The sequence below is a fragment of the Diadema antillarum genome, unplaced genomic scaffold (genome assembly GCF_040938485.1).
Source record: "Diadema antillarum isolate AM-2024a unplaced genomic scaffold, OU_Dant_1.0 seq00000201_RagTag, whole genome shotgun sequence".
In the NCBI taxonomy this organism is placed as follows: domain Eukaryota; kingdom Metazoa; phylum Echinodermata; class Echinoidea; order Diadematoida; family Diadematidae; genus Diadema; species Diadema antillarum.
The window spans coordinates 993,007-1,020,923 of NW_027271261.1; the positions used below are offsets into that span (position 1 = coordinate 993,007).

The following is a 27,917-nucleotide window of genomic DNA, read 5'->3' on the forward strand; positions in this document are numbered from 1 at the left end:
CATTTGTGAAGTGGAGATTATGTCTGTAAATTATTGATTTGTGAACTTAATAGATGCTTCAAAAGCCGCAGGAACAGATGGTATCAGTGCACGTCTTTTTAAAGAATTTGTACACAGGTGTATACAGGTTATAAAGCGTCTGATTGTTTGCCGATCGTTCAGCACCGGAATTTACACTGATGATTGAGAGCATGCTAAGATCTTTCCTTGGTTAAAAAAAAGACTGTATCGCTTCTTCTTATTGTAAGTAAACTTATTGAAAAGGCTATACACATATTTGCATAGGATTCAGTTTAGGTTTGGACCCGGTCATTCGACTGCAGACACACTTGGTGCTCTTGCATCAACAAGTGTGTCTGGTATTGTCTTCATCTTCAGGAGACTTAAAGAGTACATTTGACGCTGTTGACCCGAATGTAGGTTCCCTTTATTAGCAAAACTAAAATGGGTAAATTGGAATCAGAGGGCTTCCATATTAGGCCTATAATGGTTTAAGCCATGTCTTAAAGATAGAAAGCTATACAAAATGTGTAGGACCTATGTCATAGTGAGAGAAACCGAATCTTCTATGAGGTCAACCTCAATTAAAGTGCCTCGTATAAACAGGGCTCCATATTGGAGTCACTTTTGTTCTTGTTATAATCATGTTATCATTTTACTAGTTTTAACAGTAAAGTATGGAAGTACAAGTATAGGCCCTTATGTACGCTGACGATAAACACACAAAAAAAAAAGTCGCACAATGACGGGACATTAAGATCGAAGGCGAAATACAGTGTCCTGCGTCTAAATTACAACAGTGTTTGCTGGAACTGACTTTGATGAAACTCTTACGGTAAAAATTGAAGAAAAAAAAAACACATTACATATATTATTACATATATTATTACATATATTACATATATCATTAGCTGTATGTTACGATTGTTTGGTCGTACGGTTCATACGATTAGTTAACCTTGCTTGCCAATTTGTATATCACTGTATATATGTTTAGTAGGTATAGACTATTTTGGATATATAGGCCTACATCATTGTAATATATCACAAACATGTATTCTTTGATATTGTTATAACCATATCTTGTATTTATGTGTTGTACTCTCATACCCCGGAATGGGGTCGGAAGAGTCGAATAAAATCTTTGAAATCTTTGAAATATAGGCCTACTTCACACATGGAGGCTTTCGATTCTGGGACCCCCCTGCTTGTGGCATGCTGGGCGAAATTCTTTCGGACGAGTTCTTGGCCGACAGGAATAACCATGCTCAGCATTGCACTCTTGCATGCTTTGACCTTTGTATTATTGTTTGGATAACACGGCGTCGGGGCGCGTGTGTGTAATAAGCACACGCTACTTTTATACAGAAAACATGATCGCGACGAGAGGACTGAAACCTGCCGTTTTTGGTGTGGGAGAAAGAGTTCTTTGTTTCGAACCCGATCCGACGAAGGTCAGGGTTTTATATGACTCGAAAGTAAGTATACAGAGAAAGTAAAACAATGTTCGGGAAGGAAGGGAAACTTCTGAAATTCCATGAGATATCCTTGTGCATTATTCAATGGTTGAGGCGCGTGAGAAGTTTACGTTGTCCCACATCTTGATATTTGTGTGTGGTTGTCAGTTTCCGCAGTGTAGGTGGTATAATATTTAAAAAGTAAGGCAGAGTAAATACTAACATCTAACAGTCTCAATTTGGAGTTCCGTAAGGAGTTTCCCATTTTTCTTGGTAATTTTATTAAATTTACACACTCCTAGTCCTATGGTAACTGCTCTTTAAGCTTTTCAATCTCAGCTCACCTGAGTGACGCCACAATCGCCTCATTCAAAAAGGCCATTGATATAACTTTCTAATCACCCCTGCGCCCTCTCTCATCCGATGCGTTATGCCCAGTAGGGCCCTGCATCGTAAACATCCAGATCCAGATCCAGCCCTATCATATACTATATAGAGACAGTAACTGCGTCAGTAAGCGGCCGTGCAGCTGTTCGCGGCAGGTACAACATACACGGTAATATACAGCTAAACACAGCATTGCACTGTTACATGCACACTACACATATACTATTACTAACACACTAACAATCAACAAAAACCAACCGATAAAATGGGCACGATCTCTGACGAAAGTGAAATTTTCTCACCTAAATGACAACATATCGCATCCAAAATAAAATTTTCGGTACTTCTTAACATACCAATTAAGAAATAATGGTAAAAAAAAACTTGATTTTTTGTCGTTTTCCCGATGCTCATGGATTTTGAAAACATATCCTCACATAAAATAGAACTTTCGCGAGCCGATGTGGGCCGCCATTTTTGTTCGGAAAGTGGATGTTACCATCGAAAAAATTCAGAAAAACACGAGAAAGACATCAACAACACCGCCAGAATTGCGATCTTGTTTGCGGCCAATGCATGTGCGCCCGCTATTTTCACGTGCTTTCGCAATGGGAATTGGCGCTTACGCAATGTTCGCGAGACATGTGAAGGCGTTCAGCTAAAGATCGCGGAGCACGCGCGTATTGCATAGGGATTGTACATCGTGCCGCAAGCAGAAATACTACGTCGCATATCGCCCTTATCAGCGAAAATTGTGCCGGGTTTTGCCCTGGTAAATCATGAAAACTGCGTTGGTCAATGATAAATTTCTTTCATGAAAACAATTTTGTTAATGAATAATCTTGTCTATGATATATGAAATGGTTGAATTTATGAAAATAATTTGCCTGATTTGTTTACAAGTTGGAAAAACCCTTAACAATGCTTAAACTGCCGCAAACGGGATATTTTACTCTAGATTTAATTTGATACAATTCTACAAACCTGAATTTGCTGAAAGGCCGGCCATAGATTCAAACACAAGCCTTAACCACATGAGTTTATAAATACATCATCGGCCAATGCATGTAAGTTTATGTCACATTTGATCTTCCATCTCTGATATGGTTTAACATATATGCAAACAGAAGGAAACTAACCAGAAATGAATGTGATTTATTAATCGAAAAATGAGCAAAGAAAATGGGATTCCAGCATTAGTAGCTAGTAATAGTACAATTGACAGCATTCGAACCCGAGACCTCCTGGATAAGGCCAAGTAAAAAAAAGAAAGTAGTTTCTCGTCCGGGTTTTTTGAGATCAGTGATGAGGGAGGTCCTTACTATTTACTATTTTACTATCTTTTAAAAAATGAAATATATTTTCTCGTCCGGGTTGGTTGACGCAAGTGATGAGGGAGGTCCTTACTATTTACTATTTTTTTCAAACGAAGTAGTTTCTTGTCCAGATGGCAAAGCATTTAACATTTTACACACAGCAAACATCCTTCACAATCATCGCTACGTTTAATCACATGGCACTTTCGATTGAAAAATACTGGTCGACTTGGAAAAAAGGCTATCGTATATGCATGACACTTACCATACCACGGTGAGCTGAGGTGCCGCCGAGACGTACTGGTAACTATGTACGTAGACCTACGTAATTTTCAGTGTAAACCATCGCAGTCGGTACGGAGGATTTTCTGAGTTCGCAGCGGGACAACCGCCGGATAAAAAATAGTAAATAACAAAAAATTGATGCGGCAATCAAAAAGGGGTGCGGGCGGGGATGAGAAACAACAGTTTTTGATATTCTTAAAGCCAATTGAAAAAAAAAAATCCGATACCAAAAAAAAGCATGCGGCGGCCAAAATAGACGCGCGCGAGGACGAGCAACTACTATCTTTTTTTACTTGGCCTAATACACGCACAAAACATGGGAATGAATTATGCATGGCTGCCCAGCCTCCCAGCCCACAGCCCAGCCTAGCCAGGCAAGGTATTAATTTGCAAGTTTACTACATGGCAGTGTATACAGCCACACACTTGTATGGTTGTAAAGCAAGCCACCCATGATTCGACCATACAGTACATTCAACTGTTTGTATGTATACAACGGCTGTCCAAAATTTGGCTGCAGGCTACATAAATTCAATATGCTCTGTGTTTGGTCAAATAGTGGCACCGCAGGTCGAACCTGCCTTGGACGGGTTGTGTTTTTGTTGTTGTTGTTGCTAGTTTGTTGTTGTTGTCATTGTTGTTGTTTTTTGTAATACACTGTACAGAACTCCCAACCTTTCTGACTGAAAATATGGATAATTTGGCTCAAAAGTCGTAAAGAAAGTAGAATGACATTTTTGTTTTCTTTAACAATTACATTTACAGTTTGGCAGGGCTCCACCACACTACTAGACCTAACCCATTTTTTTTTTCTATTGGACAAACCTGTCCTTGCCGGATGAGTAGATACCCAGTTTGTTTGTTTTTTCATTTTCTACTTAGAATGATTGTGAACATGGCACTTCTTATAAATCCATGAATAGAAGATTCCTGAAATGAAGAATTTAACAAACTGTGTATTGTTGTTATTCTGCCACTTGTTTGTCACATATAGCACATGATCAAACTTAGTAAAAATGCATAATTTATTTCATTTCAAAGATAACAAAAAATTAACAAGGGTATGAATAGTTTTGAGGACAACTGTAATTTTGTTGTTGTTGTTGTTGGATCATACATTTGTATAATACAAAATTGTACAGTGCATGTGACATTTTCAAAAGGCATTTTGGTGTGACTTAGGTTGGGTTACTTTTGATTGTATCATCAACTGCACCACTGCAAGCATTGATAGTGCAGCTTCTCTTGAAGAGTTTGAATACTGTAGAGGAAGTTTAGACTTTCATGTACACTTGTAAGCTGGTTCAATTGAATGAGACTTATCAACAGAACATCCCACAAATGAATTATCTGACGCTTTCGTATAAACCCATCCCACAGAGGAACCTGGCGGCCTGCGTATTAAGTGAATGGGCATTTCAGAATTCAGTATGGAACAGGTTAACTAGCAGGATCCCATCCTGGATACCAAACACAAATATGAGATGAAATGATTTCATACGGTGTACTCTTCTTAATTTGGCATCAACACTTCAGCTTTTCCATGTCTTTTCGAGCATTCTGACTTGTTTTCAGTTGTACTTAAAATATGGTTTGGCCTTAAATGATGACCCTTCACTCTCGCCACCGCCTTGCACATTGTGTACTTTTTCACAAAATCCAACATCACCTGGTTGTCCTGTCCTTTCCACCTGATATCATCCCGGTTAACTACAACATAGGTAGGCAAGATCACCAACTCAAATACACAGTTTATAGGTCCACCATTGACTCCCACAAGTATTCATTCTACCCGAGACCATGAAATCGCCTGCTGGGACCGGTAGTAACCACTGCCGACCCAACATTATTCCAAGGAGCTGCTTTACCCATCTTCAGAACAATGCAGCTTCCTGCTGGATCTGCCACCATGTTGGAGGATCCACGCTGTTTTTACTTGCACTGAGCACTCATACATGTACTCACATTTTATTGTATGATAGTAAGACTTTAAAGATAGTAAGATTTTAAGGTGAGAACAGTAATATCCTCTATGGTACCCTAGCATGATGTCACGTTTAATACAAATGATGAGCGCTTACAATGCTTACCAGATTATATACTGGTACTACAGTTTCATTCCCACTGGATTTTATGGCTGTTTAGTCAGAGGTTGATCAGCAAGTCTTTTTCAAACCAAAAGTATTTTCTTTCTGCAACAGTTTGAATTTCCCAATCTTTAAGGGGCATAATCATTTCCTGTCTAGACACAAAACTTTATACACCGTACATTGTTTATTTACAAGGTTTTTATTGTGTGAATTTTGCAAATCGCATGGTAATCACAAATTTAACAACAACATGCTTTTTTTATGTCTGAACCAGATGTGAAGGGCATATGCACACATACATGTCTGCATCAATTACTGTGTTCCTTGATGATGAATTTAATACTCATGAAATTGTTGGGCAGTCCTGATTTGCGAAAAAATTCAACTCACTTTGAATGTATTGCATACATGTACAATTGTACAGTACTTGATGATATCACAGTGACCATTACACTTGTTCTAGTGTATTTGTACTGTACGTGTACAAAAGAGTTTGCTCCTTGGTACAACTGTGATCAAGTCTGGAGTTTGGGCTGTAAAAATTGGAATAGATGTGACATTGAGTGATGCTATGCATACATGTAGTGTTAACAAAATACAATTATTTGAGGATATCAGTACAAGATTTTTTGTCCCCGCCGAACGAGTTCGAGCAGGGGACTATGAAACGGGCTCCGTACGTGTGTGTGTCCGTGTGTCCGTGTGTGCGTCCGTGTGTGATCAAAATCTTCAATTTGCTACTTCTCTGTCATTTATGAGCCAATTTTGATTCTGTTTGCTTTATATGATAGCACTACATGAGAGCTTTGAAACTTCTATACAGAATTTCAGTTGTGACCTTTGACCTTGACCTTTGACCTATATTGTACATTTTGCTACAAAATGCTACTCCTTCGCCATTTCTATCCCGATTTAGATTCCGTTTGCTTTAGGTGATGGCACTAGTTGAGGGCTTCAAAACTTTTACACAGAATTTTGACCTTTGACTTCTTTGACCTTTGACCTTGATTTTTTTGACCTGTATTGTACATTTTGCTACAAAATGCTACTCCTTCGCCATTTCTAACCGGATTTCGATTCCGTTTGCTTTATGTGATGGCACTAGTTGAGGGCTTCAAAACTTCTACACAGAATTTTGACCTTTGACTTCTTTGACCTTTGACCTTGATTTTTTACCTATATTGTACATTTTGCTACAAAATGCTACTGCTTCGCCATTTCTAACCCGATTTCGATTCCATTTGCATTATGTGATGGCACTAGGTGAGGGCTTCAAAATTTGTACACAGAATTTCGACCTTTGACTTCTTTGACCTTTGACCTTGATTTTTGACCTATATTGTACATTTTGCTACAAAATGCGACTCCTTCGCCATTTCTAACCCGATTTCGATTCCGTTTGCTTTATGTGATGGCACTAGGTGAGGGCTTCAAAACTTCTACACAGAATTTTGACCTTTGACTTCTTTGACCTTTGACCTTGATTTTTGACCTATATTGTACAATGGCTACAAAATGCTACTCCTTCGCCATTTCTAACCCGATTTCGATTCTGTTTGCTTTATGTGATGGCACTAGGTAAGGGCTTCAAAACTTGTACACAGAATTTTGACCTTTGACTTCTTTGACCTTTGACTTTGATTTTTGACCTGTATTGTACATTTTGCTACAAAATGCTACTTCCGGCGGGGACATATATTACACATCGCGTAATTTCTACTTTTCCTTGTTGAAAAATGAGAACATTTTTTTTTCATTTATTTTGGTCCAGAGATATTCTGATTGGACCATCAAACTTTCAGTGCTAATGATTTCACTTGTCAAATCAAGCCATTAAAAAAAGAAAAGGTTAGTGTGCAGTTGTGTGTATACACCTGTAGTTGACCATACCTGGCTACAGATATTAGAAGCAAGGGTGTATTTAACAACAGATGGACTGTCATTTTGTACATGAGAAGTCTCCATCTGCAATATGCTTATCGTCAAATCAGCATGCAAGATCCCTGCTTTGATGCGAATGAGGACCACTTAACCCGTTGTAGATGAGTCCTGAGAATACTCAGGCAGGTGTCTATGGGAAAATGTGTTTATAGTAAAATCAGTCCATCCTCAACGGGTTTTAAAAACCATTTAGAAAGATGCATTGTGCTCGCAAGGTTATTTGGGTGGTAACAGAGATAATGCTATGTTAGACGCACAGTTATAAGCTTTTTTGTGGCTAAGGAGTAAAAATAACAACATAAATGAAAAGTTGTCACACCTAGAGTTACTGTCAATGGTGTTCATTATAGGTTCTCCCATTAGATATTGGGGGGGGGGGGGGGGGGGGGAAGGGGAGTGCCAGAGAAGTCACAAGTGGTTAAATTTGTTTTCATGAAGTACAGCAGTGGACAGAGAAATATGTGCATGCGCATCACATTCATGTCAGGATCAAAATTGATATTTTTATGTGTTTTCAAATTCATGAATAGCACCCCACTAATGAAATTTGCAAAAATAAAACCCATTAATTTGAAATACGCATTTGGTGTTTACTGTACTCTATAGTGTTTTGGTTGGTTTTGCTTATAATGTGTCAAGTCCCTCCTGCACTGTATGTGGTATGCTGTTTGAATATCAAAACTTTACAGGCAGATAAAAAGATTCATTTAACTGCATTTTTCTACTTGCCCGTGTCCCTATATCATCAAGCCCCCTCTTCTGAAGAAGTTACCGTTTCTTCCACTTGCTTTTGTTGTGCATTTCAGTCGGGGGGGGGGGGGGGGGGGGGGGCAATGAATTGATGCTTATGAGTCTAATTGGTAGAATCACATTGGGTATCCTCACTAGATATTCTAAGTGTGAATTAAGTTTTTACTACATGCACTGTGTAATTTAAAAGTTAGTAACCTGTGGAATCATAAATTGTAAGCATACACAGTAAGAGTTGCACCATCATATTTCTCCCCACAGATCCTGAAGGTGGATTGGACTCGTGATGAAGGGGGAAAAAGAGTTCCGGAGTACTTGGTCCATTTTAATGGCTGGAATCATAGGTGAGATACATCATAATTTCAGTAAATATGACATTTGGTATATTTAGTATGCATCGTGCTTTGAAACCAAAAGGCCAAATCTGTATTGTACCCTTTGACTTGGTGTACACAGTAAAGTAGCCTTTCCATAGGAAAAGCACAGTGCATATACAGGCTGATGTCATGGCCAACATAACAGAACAAGCCCACAAATAAAATCAATCTATTTATCAAAGAAACCTTTGATGAAGGAAAATACATTTTTTATTAATAATATAGAATGCTTGAAATTTATCACAAGCTACTACCTGGTATTTAAAGAACCAGTACCCAACCCTGCTTCTCCACACTATGAAAGCAAATGAAGCAAGATATCAATCTTTAGGAGCAGAGGATACAAAGTTGTTCAAATTGCACAGGTGGCTCTGGGCCACGAGTTTGTGCATTTGAGTTTAGTAGTGTGTGTTAAAAGCCATGAGAGGTAAAGAATTTATAGGCATCTGAATCGTTTGTTAAAGGCCACTGAAGAGGTATTTTATTTCAGCTCAATTTTGCTATGTGCTATGGAGAGGCACCAGGGGAAGTCACATTCTTTTTGTAAAATGAGACTTTATGACAAGTTTATGGGCTCAAATGTACAAGAATACCACCCAATGTTCATGGGGGATAATAGATTGAGTGCAATCAAGCAGAAAGGTACATTTCGTCCTAATTTTTTTTTTTTTTAATCAAATTTGGATGTAAGATAAGGAAGTACGGGTATGGAATACAAATGCATGCATGTACATGTTTCACAAGATGGTGCTGTTGGTAGCAAGCATAATATCACCACTGACATAGGCCAATAGTGTTACTGAATCTCAAGTCTACTGGTGGTTTGGATACAAGATAGTGTACTGTATGATTATGTTTCGCATTGATGATTTAGTAACTACAACATCATTTCCCTCGATGCTGTGCAATAATTGTTCATGTACAGTTGTATGATCTACAGGTTTGATTACATTTTAACATTTTCAGTGTGAATTGAAAGTGATATAAGGTCGTTTCCAGTTCTGAAGGGTACTGAAAAGCGAAAGTGTATACCATCCATCCATAATACAGTATACAAAAATATACCATGCATATATACAGATACAAATCAGGGATTCCAGTGGATAATAATTGATGGATTGTAATTACAGTGTACGTACTGTATGTGCTTATATTTATGTACACTTTATGGTATGTCTATCAATGTTTAGAATACAAAATGTATACGTGTGCAGTTGATGGTCAAGGGATGGTTAACATTTATAAATGCATGGTACTATGACATTGAATGCCAAGAATGGATAGTGGACTTGGGGCCAGTAGTAAGCCGACCAGGAGGGCATTTCTGTTTGTGCAAGAAAGTTGTTAGTATTATCCTTATGAATGCAACCAGCCTTCCTTTTCTTTCAGATTATCCGAGTATTCTGCCTGTAAACAATGCTGGCCCTTTTATCATGAGTTTGATACACTGTGTACAATTTACTTTGGATACATTACCCGGGGCTGCACGCTAACCCATTTTTTCTACTTGTCCGATCTGTCTGTCGGACTAATAGGTACCCAATTTTTATGTGTTTTACTGGTCCATTCCTGAAAAACGTTACTGGTCTGACAGTGATTTTTGCTGGTCAGGGACCGTTAAACCTGCGCCAGTGGTCAGCATTGCATTACCCTCATTCCACCCATCTTCCCCCCCCCCCCCCCAAAAAAAAAAAAAAAAAAAAGATGCAACATTTTGATTGGGAATGTTTCCGTGTGAGTGCTTCCGGACACATGTATAAAATGCTTGTAAACACGGATGTGTAAATCTCGTCTGTCCTATCTGCAGCTGGGACCGATGGGCTCCAGAAAACTTCATCCTCAAATACACAGATGATAACCTGGAGCTGCAGGAGAAGTTGCAGAAGGAGGCAGAGGAGAAGATGTGAGTAATGGTGACAGAACGCCATTTGTTGCATATTTTGGTCACATGTTGGTCGCGCCAGTGTCACAGTGAAAGTGCATTTCTGTTAATTGTGCAGAGAAATGTCCCTTTTAATTTCATTGCAGGTCTTTTTGTATAAACACCTTCTTTCCTCCCGTTCAGACTGTCCCCCGTGTCCCAGGACATCCCCCGGAAAATCGACAGTCTGGACGCTCTGCTCTTCTGTCCCCCGTCTTCCGGTTCTATCCCCCGGGTTTTTCGAAGGAAGAGCGACCTTGGCTCGTAATCCGAGATCGCGCACCTGTTTTAATCATAAGTGCGCATGCGCGAAATGGGGTGTCGAGAGAACTGCTTCCGCTCAGGTCGACCATGGTAAACGTAAACAATTTCGTGACTACAGCTCCATCCAGGCCAGTGCAGTGGTGCTTCGGTACATGTCATACACCGCGATTTCAGGTTAAAATGTTGACTTTTGCTAATAACAATGTTACAATCATCAGCTGGAAACGTTGTCTGCGACGCTTCAAATTGTATAATTGTCTCAGTTTAACACTACTGAAAATCTTCATTAGCATGAAGCTAATCATTCCGAGGAATAATACAATCCCACTGTCATTTATCCTCGATGTAGCAAGCCTTTTATCAAGTTCGACAATTCAACATTGATCGCCATGCAATTGTTCTGTGCTAATATTATTACCGTACCGTATATACTGTGCTCGGCTAAGTAGCTTCAAGGTAGTTGCATTTCCCGCGCTACCATGTGCGGGCGCGCCTTACGTTACCACGACGCTGACCTAGCCCACACATCACCCGGTGCCCATCTCCCGCACACCGGGGGATGTGTGGACGGTTGGTCATAAAATGAGAAAAATTTCTCTCCCCCTTCCCCCGGGAGACGGGGGACAGTCTGAACGGGGTGTTTGTTACCTCCGCCAAGGAGGTTTATGCATGTATGTTTTTGCCGAAGTTGGTTTGCTTTGTTTGTTTGTTTGTCAGTGTACAAAATAACTCATGAAGTTCTGAACAGATTGGGATTTAAAAAAAAGAACCAACAACCACAAACCCCCCCCCCCAAAAAAAAAAACAAAACAAAACAAAACAAAACAAAACAAAACAAAAAACTTACAGGAAAAGTTGATAATGACACAAGGAACAGATGATTAAATTTTGATTGTGATCCAGGAATTTTTATGAAGTTTTAATGGATTTTGTCCAAATGGCGGCCTAAATTGATTGTTAATTTGTAAATCATCTTCTTCTTGAAAACCACATGACCACTTTTCACCAAACTTGACAGGTAGCATCCCCAGGGGGATAGAATCTCAGTTTGTCCAAATAGGTACCATGCCCCACCTGGGAGGTGCCCAGGGGGCCTATTTGAATCCCCCCAAAATTCAGGAATCATTAAATCTCTAGAATCAGAAGTGATAGAGCTAATAGTACGTTGATGATGACTGTGGTTTTACGTTTGTTCATGGTGGAATCAGGGGAGCCCTCTACCACCCCCTCCACTTGGGAAAACTTTGCCAGGGTTTCACATCCTGTGAAGGCATATTAGAAACAGAACCTCTGATGATTCTTGATGGCCAAGTGTTGCCCTTACGTCAGAAGTAGAGATGCAATTTAGAGTTTCCACATTTCTGAGCTGCTGCACAACAGCTTCACTCTGCTAAAACGCAGCTGAATCTGAATCTACCGCTTGACCCACGACCTTGCAGAAGCCCTAGAAGACAGCATTAGCTGTGTGCAATGTGATCGTGGAACATGCTTCCTCGCGATGACAGGGAGCAAATTGATGGCCGTGTCCCACGCAAGTACACAGAGAACAACAAATGTACATGTCACTATCAAGAGGCTACAAGAGGCTACATGGCTGATCTCAGTATTCCAAGGGTTGTTTACTTGATCATCAACAGCATGAAATTGAAACAACCAATTCCGTTGACGAAGCAGCAGTATGGCAGGAAGTGTCATCAAAATCGTTGAAGAGTTTGCTCTTGTTTGAGTGACGAGCGTTTGTGAAACAACCTACACTATTACAAATTCTCTAGTATTTGTGTAGTTTAAATGACTCCCTTTTATACTCGTGTATGTTGATTGAGTAACATGTGTTAGGCATACTAACTTTGATATGTGTAATCTTCATGTGCAGTTTACAGTATCAGTGAAATTAGGAAATAATGTGAACAAATTTGCAAAGTTGGGCTGGTAGTATTATAGAGTCGCAAGTTCATACAGTACATGTAGATTTAATATGATTTTGCTCTTACAGACTTATTCGAAACAGTTTAGGAAGAATATGATGAATTTCTTTGATAAGATTAAGAGTTAATATTTTTGCATGTTGTCAAATTTTTGAATAGCACCTAACTCGTGAAATTTGTAAAATAAAAAAAAAAAGAAATATAAAACCCAGCAAAATACATGGCATACATGTACAATGTACATTATGTGTAAACATGTTCCTCAAATGTGTGTACTGCACAGCTTTGCCCACTTCTACATGTACTTCTGTGCATCAAACATGCCATGTTTAGTATACTGTATGTGTCAAATTACATTCTGTTGCATTTAGGGCATATTTGGGCCTTTAGCATGGAAGAGTTACTCTTCTTGTTTGACATGCTGGGCGAGGATTTCTGCGGGATCAAAAGCTCAAATATCGACATTTTTTTTTTTTTTTAGAAAGTGAAAGTAAGCAAAGCATCAGAAATGAGAAGGGAAGTGTCATTTCAAGCATTTTTTGTTTTGTTTTGTTTTTTCCTGGCTGCTTTCCCAGTCTAAAAAGGCTATCGGGGAAGAGTAGTTGATTTTATTTAATTGTTTATTTAATTATGAGAGATTTTTTGCTCATGAGACACACTTGTGACTTGTTGTGAGAGACTTCATGAAATGAATTTTACTTCTCTACATACAGTGTAGCTACATGCACGTATGAGCGATTTGGGCCATTCTGAGATTTATGTAAAGACTTTGATGCGATGACTTTGTGAAATGGACCCCTGGTACCATTATATGTTTGCGCTCTTTTGTTTATTTACTTGTGTATCAACAGGAGAAAGAAAAGGAGAAAGAGAACGTGGTCAGAGATCTTGGAGGAAGCCAAGCTAAAGAGGGAGAAACTAGCCAAAGGTATTCACCAAAATGTTTCTTTACTTACCCTTTATGTTGAGAGGGATGGAAACTACAACAGCTCAGAGATTTTCTTTTGTTTCTTTACATCCTACCTGTCGCCATGTTAAACATGTTGGATACAGATATGTGATGAATTTTTAAGTGACATCAAGATAGCATCAAAAGAACAGGGTGTGACCGGGTATTTAAGCTCGTTAACGCTGCAAAGATGATCAAGCGTGTGACTTGTCATATGCATTTGACTACAGAATACTAGCCACTTGATGGAGTAGCCATATGATGTAAATTTGATTTCGTATGTGAACAATTTTCTGACACAATCAGTTGCCGACATATCATGTTCGTGCATTAGCACTAAAATTGCATAAGAGTGCAGGATCATTAAAAGCCATTGAGTAGAAAATTGGTGCAGGTAAAACAGGTGGAATTAGTTGTATAATTACAGGCAGTCTGACGTGTATTACATTCTTCAGGCTAAATAGGGAACCCTAAAGGCATGTGTTTGTATCATCTGCTCAAACAAATCTTTTTTATCAGTGATGATATCACCATTATTATCAAGCCGCTACATCAAAGGCAACCGTAGGTGTTTTGTTTTCATTAATTCTGCATCCCTTTTCGGCATGTATGGAAAACAAAACACTCCATGGAGATTTTTTTTTTAATGCCTCCGCCAACGAAGTGGCCGGAGGCATTATGTTTTCGGGTCGTCCGTCCGTCCGTCCGTACGTCCGTCCCGTTTTGATTTTGTCGATATCTCAAGAACCGTGAGGTGGTTTTGCATCAAACTTGGTATGAGGGTATATCCTGGGGGGATGATACTTTGTTTGGATTTTAGGGTCACGGGGTCAAAGGTCAAAGGTCACAGGTTATTTTGTGAAAAAAAAGTTGAAATTTCATGTTTTTCTCCATATCTTGCAAATGGTTCAAGGTATCTTCATGGAACTTAGTATATATGCATGTACCAATGGGCAGCTATTATCTAGGGAAGTTGGGGGTCATGGGTCAAAGGACAGGGGGTCAAAGGTCAAGGTCAACTCCTCAAAATATCACTACTTTCCTTATATTTATGCAATGCCTGAAGGATTTTTATTTAACTTGATGTATGCATGTATAACCCTATATATATTCTGTGGGAAGTTTCTTGCCAAAAGGTCAAAGGTCAAGTGAAAGTGCTAAATTGCACTTCTTCCTCCATATCTCAAAAGTAACTCAAGGTATTATCATGAAACTTACATATTTATGCATGTTCTACCTAACAGTGATTCTCTTTGGAACTGTGAGGTCAAAGGTCAAAGGCCAGGTTTAGATAATACTATTTTACCATTTGATACTGAAATTATACTTTTTCTCAATACCTTGAAAATTACTCAATGCATAAACTTATACAAGGGTCAAAAGTCAAGTAAAAATCATCAGTTCCCCCAAATACCTGCACTCCGACGTTTTAATCATTCATCCAATTGAACCTAGTTCTAGGAAAGTGAACATTCAGCACATTTGTGGCAAACCTGTCATTTTAATATTTTGCCAATTGTGTGAAACTGTCATCACACATTGTCAAGACATTGTACTATAGACCTATTAGGAGAACCATGCATTATGGCGGAGGCATACACCAGTCGCCGTAGCGACATTTCTAGTTTTTCTCTTTTTTGTATCTGGCCAAGGTATACCAGTATGAGATGTTCATGCAGTGGCGGATCCAGAGGGGGGCGCACGGGGCATGTGCCCCCTCTTTATTTGGTGATGAAACAAAAGAAATAAAAAGAAAAAAATGAGATGAAACCCGGAAATAGCACCAGAAATATTGTTCCCCCCCCCCCCCCCCCCCCCCTTTACAGAATTCCTGGATTTGCCCCTGTTATGTGCTGATCATGGGCAAAATTCTTCTGGTCCATTGGTGAAGGTCATGGCTCAAACTGACCTTTTCAGTTTAAACTGTCATTTTATCACACAATTTCCAGTGCTGAAATATTTTGGAAGGGCTGCAATGAAGTAGACTACTACATACATGAAATTCTAGTGGTGAAATGTTAATTTTAATGGTCACTGTACTTACGAAGAAAGAGGTTTTTCCAAAAACTCGGCAAGACTGTCCAGTGAAGATATAAGATGATGACAGGGTCGAAACACTCTGAAAGTGATTATGAGTTATTTTTTGTGCTTCGCCAGGTAAGATGAATTTCAAATGTTTTTGATTCCGCAGAATTAAGATATTAATGACTAGAACACATGGCATGCAAAAATATTCGGGTCCTTTTTTTTTGCGCTAGCTTCTGGATGCACAAAATCGCAAAAGTTTCCACTTTTTACAGTACGGTACTAGTAAGTTGCAATTATTTGCATGACCATGATAGTGCAGATGGGTCGAAGGTCACTGTGTGTTGGTCAAAAGATAACATTCTCCCCCATAACTTCAGCTCGGGATGTCCAGTAGCAATATTTGACAAGAAGGATTGGAAATGAATACACAATTAGTTGGCTGAACTGTTAGAGGAAAAGTGCAAAGGTCACAAGATTAGCCAGATCTCTTTTTTTTCTTTCTTTCTTTATGGCCTTACTGTGGCATAAGTCACTTGGTAATATCTTTTTGTGTAATGGATAAAAATACTTTGGGAACACCACATTTTCTTGTTGCAGAGACGAGTAAAGGTCAATACGTAGTCAGTGGGCAAGGTCAGTGAAATTAATCAACAGAAAGGCCTTTATATGCATTTACTTCTGGAAAATATAGTGATTTCATGAGAAATGCTGGTGTTCCAGTGGACTACTGTATGTGCTTTGGAAGAATTGTCTTACCTAGTTTTAATATGATGCTTTGTCTCTTTTCAGAAAACAATGCAAGCTCTACAGAAGGAAGCTATGATGATAATTCAGTAAGTGTTACTATCATTATTAATCCTTAGAAACTGTATTTTATATTATTTTTCTACAAAGTGCAGAATAAAGAGCCCATCCAATGGATTTGCCTTATGTGCCTTTCAATTTTTCTTCAAATTTTTCATGTACTTGTGGAAAAAAATCTGGACTCATTCATCATCTTCAGTGATTTCAACAACTAGATGATTATGACAATAAGTTTAAGAACATTTTGGCAATGGTTCCCAAGCCCCATGTATGTGTGAACTTTCCCCATTATCCGTACACCTGTCAAGTTCTGGCAGCCTTCGCTTTCATAAGTATTCTGTAATCTGTGGATTTGATTTCTTGATCTTTCAGATTCTTTCAGATGAAATCTAACGTTTGGTATTTATTGAGGTAAGACGGGCAAAATAATGAGAAAAAGGAATTTGAAGGTTAGTCGTCATAGTAAAAGGTCAAGATTTATCAACTTCATCTTCTAAGCCCAGGTTTAATTGTGACTGTAAATAATGGTAGAAGCTGGGGGCATTCTATTTCTTCTAGTCATCCTCAAGAGGGTTTTAAAATTGTTGCAAAATTATGATCAGATTGAGGCAAAATGTTTTACTTTCTACACTCATACTTACTTCGAAAATGTTGCAAGGTTTTCATTGTATGTACCAGCAATGATATTGGGAAAAGAATGGCAAGATTAATACTTTGTTGTTGTATGATTATGTTACTAAATTTTGCTGTGCTTGTTCGTGCTTGATAAATCATCTTGTCAGAGTGATAGTGATGACGAGAGCGATGAGGAAGCCGTGGAGGTACCCATCACCTTTCCTGAGGCCTTGTACGCCAAGCTGGAGGATGACTGCTACTTCATCACTACCAAGCAGATGGTAAGCGTGATGATTGTTGGGGCCCTGTGTCATGGTGGACGAAACTCCCGACTCCAAATGGGAGGACCCGAGTTCGTTTCCTCGCCCAGTGCTTATTAAATCCCTGGACAAGATGTTTTTTACTCACAATGTCTCTCTTGACCCAAGTGTATAAATAGGTACCTTGCAATGCTAGGGTAATAATAATGGCAGGGCCCTCTGGTAGGGTAGTGGTAACACTACCTTGGATATAGAAGACCTTCTTATTATCATTATCATCATGAGAAGTTTATTACTGCATAATGAATGCACTTATGTCTGAGTCTGGTCCCTCTTCTCCTATGTGCCTGTGTTTGTATTCGTTGAATTGTATTTTCTGCACTTTGTATTCTCAAATCGTTGTCCATTTCATAGTATCTTTCCTTAATATAGGAGAATCAAGTTTCCTTTTCATTTTTCATTCTGTCACTTTCTTCTTCTTTTTTTTTCATCATCAGCCAAACTGGGTTTTCTTCTCGTTTCCCCGCCTACTTTGTTTACCAGTGTACAGTCGCCAATAGCAGCTCTTACATCTTTTACTCTTTTTTTTCTGCCTCCCGTTGTGTAGCTGGTTCAGCTGCCCCCTGAAAATACTGCCCTTGCTGTTATGGAGACCTACCTGCGTGACTTTGCGTACCGCTGCCAGGCACACAACGTGCGGGTCCACGTCAGGCAGCAAGGCACAGCCGGCATGCCGGGGAGCCTGGCCTCGGCGAACACGAACAACGGGGACAGCATCACTCCTCCTCCCCTCCCTCAGTACAAGTAGGCTATCATCCAGCAATAGGGAGCTTTAGATTTTCACGATGGGGATGTTCAGAGGAAAAAAAACATGTTCTGAGCATGCACAAAAACGTGCGTCAAGTCGATCTACAGTAAAACATGATATATTCGCGGCATGAATTTTTCGCGAATTGGAACCGACAGCCTTTTTCGTGGCATGAAATTTTCGCGAAGTGCCACTGGCGTTCAATGCATATAGTGCAAACAAGGACTTTCGCGTGCATTTTAATTTCGCGAATCTTGGCGCTCGCGAAATTTGCGAAATTAAAGTGCACGCGAAAATTCCTCGTTTTACAGTATTTATAGCTTGCGTTGTCTGAGTTTTTCACTACGCGTTTTGTGCTATTTTTACGTCTGCTCAATTCACAATGTAGAGAGCTACTTCATGCACCGATCATATGGGGGCGCCATTTTATTTTTTTGTATGTTGCGTCCCAGCATAATCTAAAGCTACTTTTCAGCACGACGCAAGGGGAGAGGAAAACGTCCAACGCACTCTTCTCAAACGTCTGTGCCGCAAATCTAAAGCTCCCTAATATGCTGCTCTTAAGGCCATAGCTAAATGTCACCTTGGTTTTTATCGTACAACACAAGCAGCTTAAAAATCAGAGTCACTCAAAAATGAGTGATAGAGAAAGAGGTGGTAGTCTTCATTCAAGCCAGCTTGGTGCTTGAAAGGCATAATTTATCAGTTGCAGATGAAACAAAAACCCAGCATCAATGCTTTGAAATAGTTCTAAAATGTGAGTTAGGGATAGAAACTACCAATGTAAAAATTTGAACCGGTATAATCGATGTTAAGTATTCTCATATATACAAAATGTGAACAATAGTTATAATAAAAATGTTTCCAGACTAAACTGTCTACAGTTATGGTTTAATGAGAAAAATTGTGATATCTCCTCATATTTTAGGCTTTATTGCAAAAATGTTATATGGTAGGATGTTTTGTGATACAACTGACCTACATGTATGCATCAAATGTGGTATCTTGAACATTTTTATATCACTGCTCCCAAAGGTAAACAGGACCTTTGATGGAGGTTACTCATTTGCAGCTTTGTGGGTTTAATTTGTTTCACCACACTCACATTGTGGTAATCATGGAATGTTTGATTAATGGGACTTGTGTTGCAAAGGATGACTTGAATTTGCTTACCTAAGTGCATTTGTAGAGTTACACAAACAAAACAAAGGAGATCTGAGAAACCTGCTGAGAGAGCATGAACTCAAATATTGCACTTTACAGTATGCCAGCACACGATCAAGACATGTTTTGTTTGCTTGTTCTTATTTGATGGTTAAGAGATTGCTACAAGACTTGTGATTTTTCTCCTTAAATGTTGTAGTTCAAGTGTTCATACAAACGTTAAGCAGATGTTGCATGTAAAAGTGCTACATGCATGTACTTAGAAATTTTCATTACAATGCCACATTATTCTATAGCAGTTATCTTAATATCATCTAGTCATTTTTTTGAGTTATCAGGGCCCTGTTTTATGAAGAGTTAAAATTGATTATATAGTTGATTTCAACTGTAAGTCTGTGGCAGCCTGTGTGGTAAGGAAATTTAAAATCGAGTTTATCTTTTGATAAAACGGGGCCCTGGTGTCTTACAGTTGCAGTCTTGATTTCACAACGTTCATCTTTGCTTTTTCCCCCCATCTTTTTTCCAACTGCCAGTGTTGACTTGTGTCGAGAAGTGTTGGATGGCATCAGGATCTTGTTTGATTTCCTGCTACCAACCAACCTCCTGTACGACTGTGAGAGAGCACAGCACAGGCAGCTCTACGCACAGCGACAAATCTCCAGCAACAGCCCCAAGGAGGGACCCAAGACAAAACTGTATGCTATTCTGGCATGTGCAATTGTCTACAAAATTATTCATATGTACCTCTCAATTTCAAATGATATATTTGTGGTGGCAGTCATGCATCGCTTTGATACCTTATATTGTCATACTAAGAATGGTTACATTTCCAATTCCATTTCATTAGATTAGATCTCATTAGGTTAATGATCTATGACTACTGAGAAGATGGCTGGATAGCCCATATTCAGCTGCAATAGCTGGTCTTCCATGGGGTCCAGTTGAATGTAAGGCGGGACAGCCTCACCGGGTTAAACACCCTAACCTGCTCTTTGCGATGAATAAATGAAGCAGGATCTTTTACGTGCATGAGTTGTGACTCTCTTATATACGGGACCTCTATTTTTGTCAAGCCCACCGGAGGTAAGGGGAGACTAAGGGATCGCCTGCGGCGTCTGTCCGTCCGTCGTCCGTCCGTCCGTCCGTCCGTAGTCTGTCCGTAACATTATAAAAACTTAAATCACTCTGTACTCTGGGCTTCAATTTGAATCAAACTTGGAGGGAAGAGTGGTCATACAAAGTTTTACCTTTTACCAAGTATGAAGGTCACCTCAAGGTTAAAGGTCACAGGCAGGAGTCAATGAACTTTTAGGGCCCAATGTTAAGTTTTTAGGGCACGTTTCGATTATGGGCCATAACTTTTGATCTGTAAGTGTATTTGTGACCAAACTTGAATGGTAGATGTACCTTGGGGAGTTTATGGTCACCACAAGGTCAAAGGTCACAGGCAGGGGTCAATGAACTTTTAGGGCCCAATGTCAAGTTTTTAGGGCGCGTTTCAATTATGGGTCATAACTTTTGATCCGTAAGTCTATTTGTAACCAAACTTGGATGGTTGATGTACCTTGGGGAGTTGATGGTCACCACAAGGTCAAAGGTCACAAACAGGGGTCAATGAACTTTTAGGGCCCAATGTTAAGTTTTTAGGGCGCGTTTCGATTATGGACCCTAACTTTTGATCCATAAGTCTATTTGTGACCAAACTTGGATGGTAGATGGTACCTTGGAGAGTTTATGGTCACCACAAGGTCAAAGGTCACAGGCAGGGGTCAATGAACTTTTAGGGCCCAATGTACTGTGCATTTAATTATGACTCCTAACTTTTGATCCATAGGTCCATTTGTGAACAAAATTAAAAAAAAGGTGTTGTACGTTTGTGGGCGAGACACATTACGGCACTTGCTTTGTATGTCCTATCTGAGGGACAGAGTGTTTTGCCTCTTGCTAGAGGGGGACGGTGTGATTACACACATCATTGCTCAGTGGGACTTGGGGATCGAAGCGGGGTCCTTTGCATTGTGAGGCAGACGTGCTACCAACTGAACTAATTCACCGCCCTGATTATGATAGCTCTTAATTTTTTTTTCCCCCTGGTACCTTGTGCTTCATGATCACCAAAGTTTTGTTATTTGTATGAACCTACTTTTTGCATTCTAATAAAAAAAGAAGAAGAAAGACTTGAGATGCAGGTGATGTTCTTCCAAACTCTATAATAACAAAAGATTTCACTTCTGTCCCCCAGAACTGTCAATGGCAGTGTGAAGACCACGAGAAGGCGGAGTCTGTCGCCTAGCAAAGAGACTCCGCCCATCCTGGAGCCCCAGACACCGGGTCCTAACGACCCCCCTCCCATTCTGAAACCAGAGCCTTTGATGGAGGAGAAAGAAGAAAAGGAGGAGAGAGAGCCAGCCCCCGCCAAGAGAGTCACCAGGAGGTAAAAGTGCTCCCCTGTCAGACAGGAGCCCCAGTTAAAGATGCAGCAAAAGTCAATAAGAGGAAGTTATCCCGTGTCACTTTCACTGCATAATCAGAACTACCACATGCCTCGTCTTATTTTAGCTGAAACACTTCCATAGCCCCCTTTTCTTGTTTAAATGTGGTAACTATTAAGACAGGGTAGAGGAAAAATAAAAAGCCATGAAGGGATAGAATTGACGAGAACCTTTAGATAACAAGATTGTTAGCAGAGCAATCCTGAATTTTCCTGTGATGTTGGAAAAATATATTTTGTATATTTCAGTCATTGTAGAGGGTTTCAAAACAAAAAGAATTTAGAAGTTTGAACAGAAGCACTAAAAGCTTTGACATTCAAACACACCACCATGAAGTGAATTTCATTAATTTAAAGTGTGGTTGGAGACAGTCTCTGCATTATTACATTTACACCTTGATATCTACCCGGTATGTCTTTGTGATGATACCATAGATCATCAACAAGTAACTACAATCAGCCCACACCGACCCCAGCTACGAGAGAGTTGCGCTCATCTGATAACAGTCGACGGAGGAGCACCGACGCCAAGCCTGTCTCCGCACACAAGCGTGAAGACAACGACGCCAAAGAAACAGTCAACCATCAGCTCCCGATCAGGAATGTCCGGCATTCAGCCCGCCTCGCGTCCCATTCCTCGTCCTCCTCCGCATCCTCCCCACCCATCATCCCAAACATGGACAGCATCCCGTCGCTGGAGGCTTCCACCGTGGCGTCGGAGCCCACCCTGCCCGTGGCGGGGTCGTCGCCGACGAGGGCCGCCCTTAGCAACGGGGACGCCGACCGTGCGGTGAAGCCCAGGGACAAGGCTTCGTCCGCCGCGGACGTGGGCAAGATTCCGCAGATGTCGGACGTGAGCATCAAGCAGGAGGAGGGAACGACAGATGACAGGGTCTTCAGCATTGAGAAGAATTGTTGGAAGCTGCTCCCAGATAATGCTAACTACAACGGAGCCGAGCCTCCCTGTAGAGTCTATGGGGCTCAACACCTGCTCCGACTGTTTGGTGAGTTATGATAATTACTAATCATGATAATTTATGGGACTTAAAGACCCGGTATTGTGGGGATACCGTGGAGTGGGAAGGCTCCCCCAACTTGGATATTGTCGGGAATCCCCGTAACAAATTGTGTATGGCTTTATAACTGATCTCTGTGTAAGTTTACGCACAGTCGAGATTCTTCAGAGTCAACTGTTACTGATGAATACATGCTTCCATGGCCATATCCGCTGACAAGTGGCTGATGGACACTATTCCTGGTTTTCATCTGTGCACCGGTGGACAGCATATGAAGATTCATTCAGTTGAACCACCCATGAATGCGCAGGCTACAGGGTCTGTAAAATGTGCCAAATCCACTCTGCACAATGCTCAAATGGTAGTAAACAAAGAACAAATTAAGGTCCTTACAAAATTGACACAATCGCTTAAAAAGTATAGCATACATTTTGAGGTGGTTTTTAAAGGAATCAGGTAATTCACATTTCTTTATATCTTCAGGAAGGTTGTTCATAAGGAAGGCCTGGCACACAGGCTCCTTGCAAAGGCTGAAGAATTGGATGAGTCTAATTTCTTAGCAGGTACACAAAAACTTACCACAGAAATTTTTTGAGAAGCTAAAGCTTGAATGCATTGAAAACAAGCAACAAAATATAAAAAACGTACGATTTTTTAATTATCAGTGAGCAAGGTTCGAGGTCATAGCAGGACAGGACAGATCTGTGAGGGATTTTATGACACCACCACGAAGTGTTGCCAAAGGCATTATGTTTTCAAGTTTCCTAATCAAACCCGGACTAGATTGACTGTCATTGTGCCTTGGAGGTCTATGAGTTATTTGCATTGTGTGATAGACCATGGCACGAAGGCTGTATTATGCAGCATTTGCCCTTGCATATTTCACAACCCTGTTGAGCATACGTTTAAGATTGTTTAAAGGGATGATATAGTATTGGTTGAGGTGAGGATTCAGCCTTTAACTTTTTGCAAGATGCTTTGAAACCACTGTATGAAATGCTGGAGAGCATACAATTCTGAATGGAATTCAAAGTTCATTTGATGAAAATCAGTTTTGAAATGGCTGAGATATCCTGGACAAAGTAAAACAAAAGCGATCCTTATAAAAGGTGGGTCCCACCTTTTATTAGGATCGCTTTGCTTTAGATATCTCAGGTTTTTCTTTATCTCACAAAATCATCATCAAAAAAAGGTTGAAAACCGGTAGCCCCATCTCAGCCAAAACTGCACCATCCCTTGAGCGATGTATATGAAAGTTTTTATCATCTATCATTCACAACAAGACTTGCAAGTTTGATTTAACAAAGGTAGTTTAAGGCTAGTTTTGATATGGATGGTGGAAATTTTGATTGTGTAAATGCATAACAATAATGAAAACACACATGTTTCATTATCCATGGGCTAAATTTGAACTATGGGCTTGATAAATTTTACCTTCATGAATGCGCACCACAGAGTCTGTCTGCAACCAGCACTGCATACATGCTGAAAATTTATGTGGAATTCTGCATTGCGGTTATTGTTGATTATAAGAGAGAGAACTTTTAAGCCAAATCATTTTTTTTTTTTTTTTTTAAAGATTCAATTAAAGAAATAGGTGCAAAAAGGTTTCATTCATATTCTCTTAATAAAGATAAGAGTCGTACAGTTAAAGCATGATAAGTAGAAGAGGTGATTATAATTTATATTGTGCCCTTCCAATTCTCCCATTTGTTTATGTGTGAATACATGTATTATGACAATTTAATCGCATTGTCATCAAATGAGCAGGTAGCAATGATTTTTCAATTTGTGCTTGAAATCTTCACTAGTGCTGTATATTTAGTGCCCCAGAATGACATGATGTGGCAGGCATTTCTTCATTTTTTTTTAGTCGTTTTTAAAACAGGAAATGGCAGATTTGTATTCTTAGCAAGTGTTAACAGATACATGTCTGTGACACATTTTACAGCAGTGTAGGCGTTTCATATTTGGGCATGTTACAAAACGTGCCGGGATCCAAAAATGTGTTTCATTTTTTTTTTTTTTAAAGTGAAGAGGTGGAGAATTCTCGTTAATTTGTATTGTTTCTAACTCCTGTCTTCCCACCCACAGTGAAGCTGCCGGAAATGCTTGGTCGCATGGAGCTCCCTCCCAAGAAGCTGAAGCCCCTCGTCAAGCACATCGAGATGTTTCTCAGGTAATGAGATGGAAAGGTTAACATCTCTCACCTAGGTCACTGATACTGTACGCATTGCAAGAAAAGCGAAAAACAAAAACACGGTTGAGAAGAACTGCGTCATAGGAGTTAGTATAGTGATTCACTTCGTTTTTTCTATTCCAACCTGAACTTACTCATTGCACTGTCCCGTAGCATGGCTTCAACACCTCAAGGACCCAAACAGACTGAGAAAAATTAGTCTGAAAAATACTGTGGGGCAGTTGACTCAACAACTTAAAGGCAAAGTGTGAAGAAGAACAATTTGGGTGGGTGCCCTTTAACTCTATATGTGCCACGTTCGCACGCCCGACTAGGTCGACGGCGTGCCAACTTCGCATATACTGCTCAAATGCACAAACCCGCCCAAACCGATCAATAAATCGCCAAATGTCATAGTACAATGAAAGTGTTTCTCGCGATTCCGTTCCTCTCACACATAGCTTGCATTTTATGTGGTGATTAACTAGCAAGCGGTGTTCCCTATTGGATTTGCGTATAAATTCTAAGTTTCTGTCACTGATTTGTTTGCAAAAGTCATGTCTTTACAGAAATGTAGCTACTGGGCATTTGAAAGAAAAAGAATCATAGATTTGTCATACAATTTAGATTGAAGCAAAGCTTGGCATTTCCTCTACGACTGTGCTCACTGCATATCCAATTCAACAGAAATTTATAAAAGTTTTACATATTTGAAAAACAGAATGTTTTCTCAAAGCATGATTATGTTGGTGTCTCAGAATAATGTGGCACACAGGGTTTTTCCACCATGGTACATAAAGAGTTAATAGCTTGGTTGACTCTTTTTGTTGTTGTTATTATTATTATTTTTTTGCGGCTGTATTGAAGATAAAAACATTCTTAGGTCAGTAACATCTGCATTTATCCACATGTAAAGTAATTCTTTTTAGATCAGTCAAATATTCATTTATCCACATGTATGAATATACAGTGTGCCTGGCATACAGTTAAACCTCCCAACCACTTGTCTATAGTGGCCACCTGCTGTGTGCAGCCATTAAACCCCCCCCCCCCCCCCCCCCCCCCTTGAGAAAAGCCATTCTAAAGACCCTTTGCATAGTAGTTACCTGTCAAACACGGTCAGCGGCCGGTTAGGTTTAGGTTTTAGGTTAGATTTAGTTAGGTTCAGGATTTAGGATTAGGGTTAAGGTCAGGGAAAGGGTCTGGGGTAATTGCTCAAGAGATAATTGCCCTAGACCCTTTTTTTTTCCCCCAGTCAGGGAACATTGTTTGCTTGCAATATGTCACAGTCTGGTAGAATGTGTGGGTGACTGTAAAGTTACATGTACCATGTCCTCATCACCTCTTACCTATCTACAGGTGGTTGTCTGCTACTGATCAACTGCTGGAGTACTTCCCCGACAAGGCATACATCAACGCCGCCGACATCAAGACGGACATCGAGACAAGCAGAGGGAGGCGCTCCCTCGTCCCCAAGTGAACAGCGGAGAGAGACGTAAACACCGGCAGTGTTTGACCATCAACTAACTGACCGATTGACTGGCCTTTGCGTTATCTGAATGGATCCCTGGGAGTGTCTACTTCACATTGGTCTCTTTTTCAAGTGAATCGGTCAATAGGTTGCAGGGAAATGTTAGAGTCCTTAGAGAACTGTGTATACCGTGGGTCAATGCAAGAGTGATTTGACACCCAGCATTTCTTGTTGACTCGTCTTAGCCGGTAGTGTGAGATGATACAAGTTTAGGTTTGGACCGTGGCATTGCATTTTGATCCGTTCCTTTCCCTACTGCTAAAGAATGAATAAATAACAAAAAATTCAAAAGAATAAAAGATGAAACAAACAGGGGATTGGACAAGATTAGAAATGATAAATCATTGTATTCCGGGGTAATCATGGAGTGGCATAATGTACCTGATGCGTGGACAAATTAGTTCGTAAAGACTGCATGTAGAATTGAAGTGCATGTCACATATAAAGTGTTGCAGTTTTCCTAGTGCAAAGTCAATGTTGCTCATTTCCTTTGGTACACTTTGACTGTTTATGAGCATGGAAAGGTACGAGAGGTTTGCTTTATGGTGAACCGTCATTCGTTGATGGCGCAGTCGAGGAAGTGGGGACGCGATTTGCTGCATAACTTCATCTGCACCATACAGATTGGCGTGCTTGCATACGCACCCGTGAGAACCCCACCCAAGTCATGGTTGTGTTCTCAAAGCTATCGCCCACATGGCAGGCAAGAGCCTTCATACAGTGGAACCGCGTTACAAAGAGTTTGAATGTAACAAAACCCTTGTATCACATTTGATTTTGCAGGTCTCAACTGTTTTTCGTGTTTCCCTTTTTTTTTTAACACTGTACATGGATATAATGAGAAACTTAACACAACAAGGCAATTGTCATGGTTTCATGTTCTCTTAAAGGGATGGTATAGTACTGTATACGCCATGTATTTAGCGATTCTAAATTGTCGCGAATCAGGACTTCTGACGATATCGCGAGTGGTTGAATTCGCGATCGTGGAGTAATGTATTGAATGGAGAAATGTATGCGTGTATATCACATTCATATCGGGATCAAGGTCATTATTTTCGCACGTCATTAATTTCGCAAATAGCACCTGACTCGCGAAATTCGCGAAAATGAAAGCCTCATGAAATATACGGCATATACAGTAGTAGTGGTTGAGGTGAGGATTCAGCTTTCAACTTTTTGCGAGAGAATTATAAACCACTTCATGAACTGTTAAAGAGCATACATTTCTAAGAGTAATTCAAAGTTTATTTGATGAAAATCTTTTTTGAAAGGGCGGAGATACAAAAAAACCCACCAAAAACCAAGTGATCCTAAGAAAAGATGAGTCCCACCTTTTATAAGGATTGCTTTGTTTTA

The 27,917-nt window shown here is 39.9% G+C and overlaps 1 protein-coding gene across 1 annotated transcript; it reads left to right on the forward strand.

Moving 5' to 3' along the window:
• The first annotated feature begins 1,358 nt into the window (after positions 1 to 1,358).
• On the forward strand, positions 1,359 to 26,507 carry LOC139728791 (MSL complex subunit 3-like). The gene is made up of 12 exons (XM_071639731.1): positions 1,359 to 1,478; positions 8,488 to 8,570; positions 10,411 to 10,506; positions 13,565 to 13,641; positions 16,480 to 16,529; positions 17,277 to 17,390; positions 17,977 to 18,173; positions 19,875 to 20,036; positions 21,584 to 21,775; positions 22,268 to 22,836; positions 24,943 to 25,027; positions 26,387 to 26,507. The coding sequence occupies exons 1-12, from the start codon at positions 1,374 to 1,376 to the stop codon at positions 26,505 to 26,507; spliced, it is 1,851 nt and encodes a 616-aa protein (XP_071495832.1). The 5' UTR covers positions 1,359 to 1,373.
• Positions 26,508 to 27,917: the final 1,410 nt, after the last annotated feature.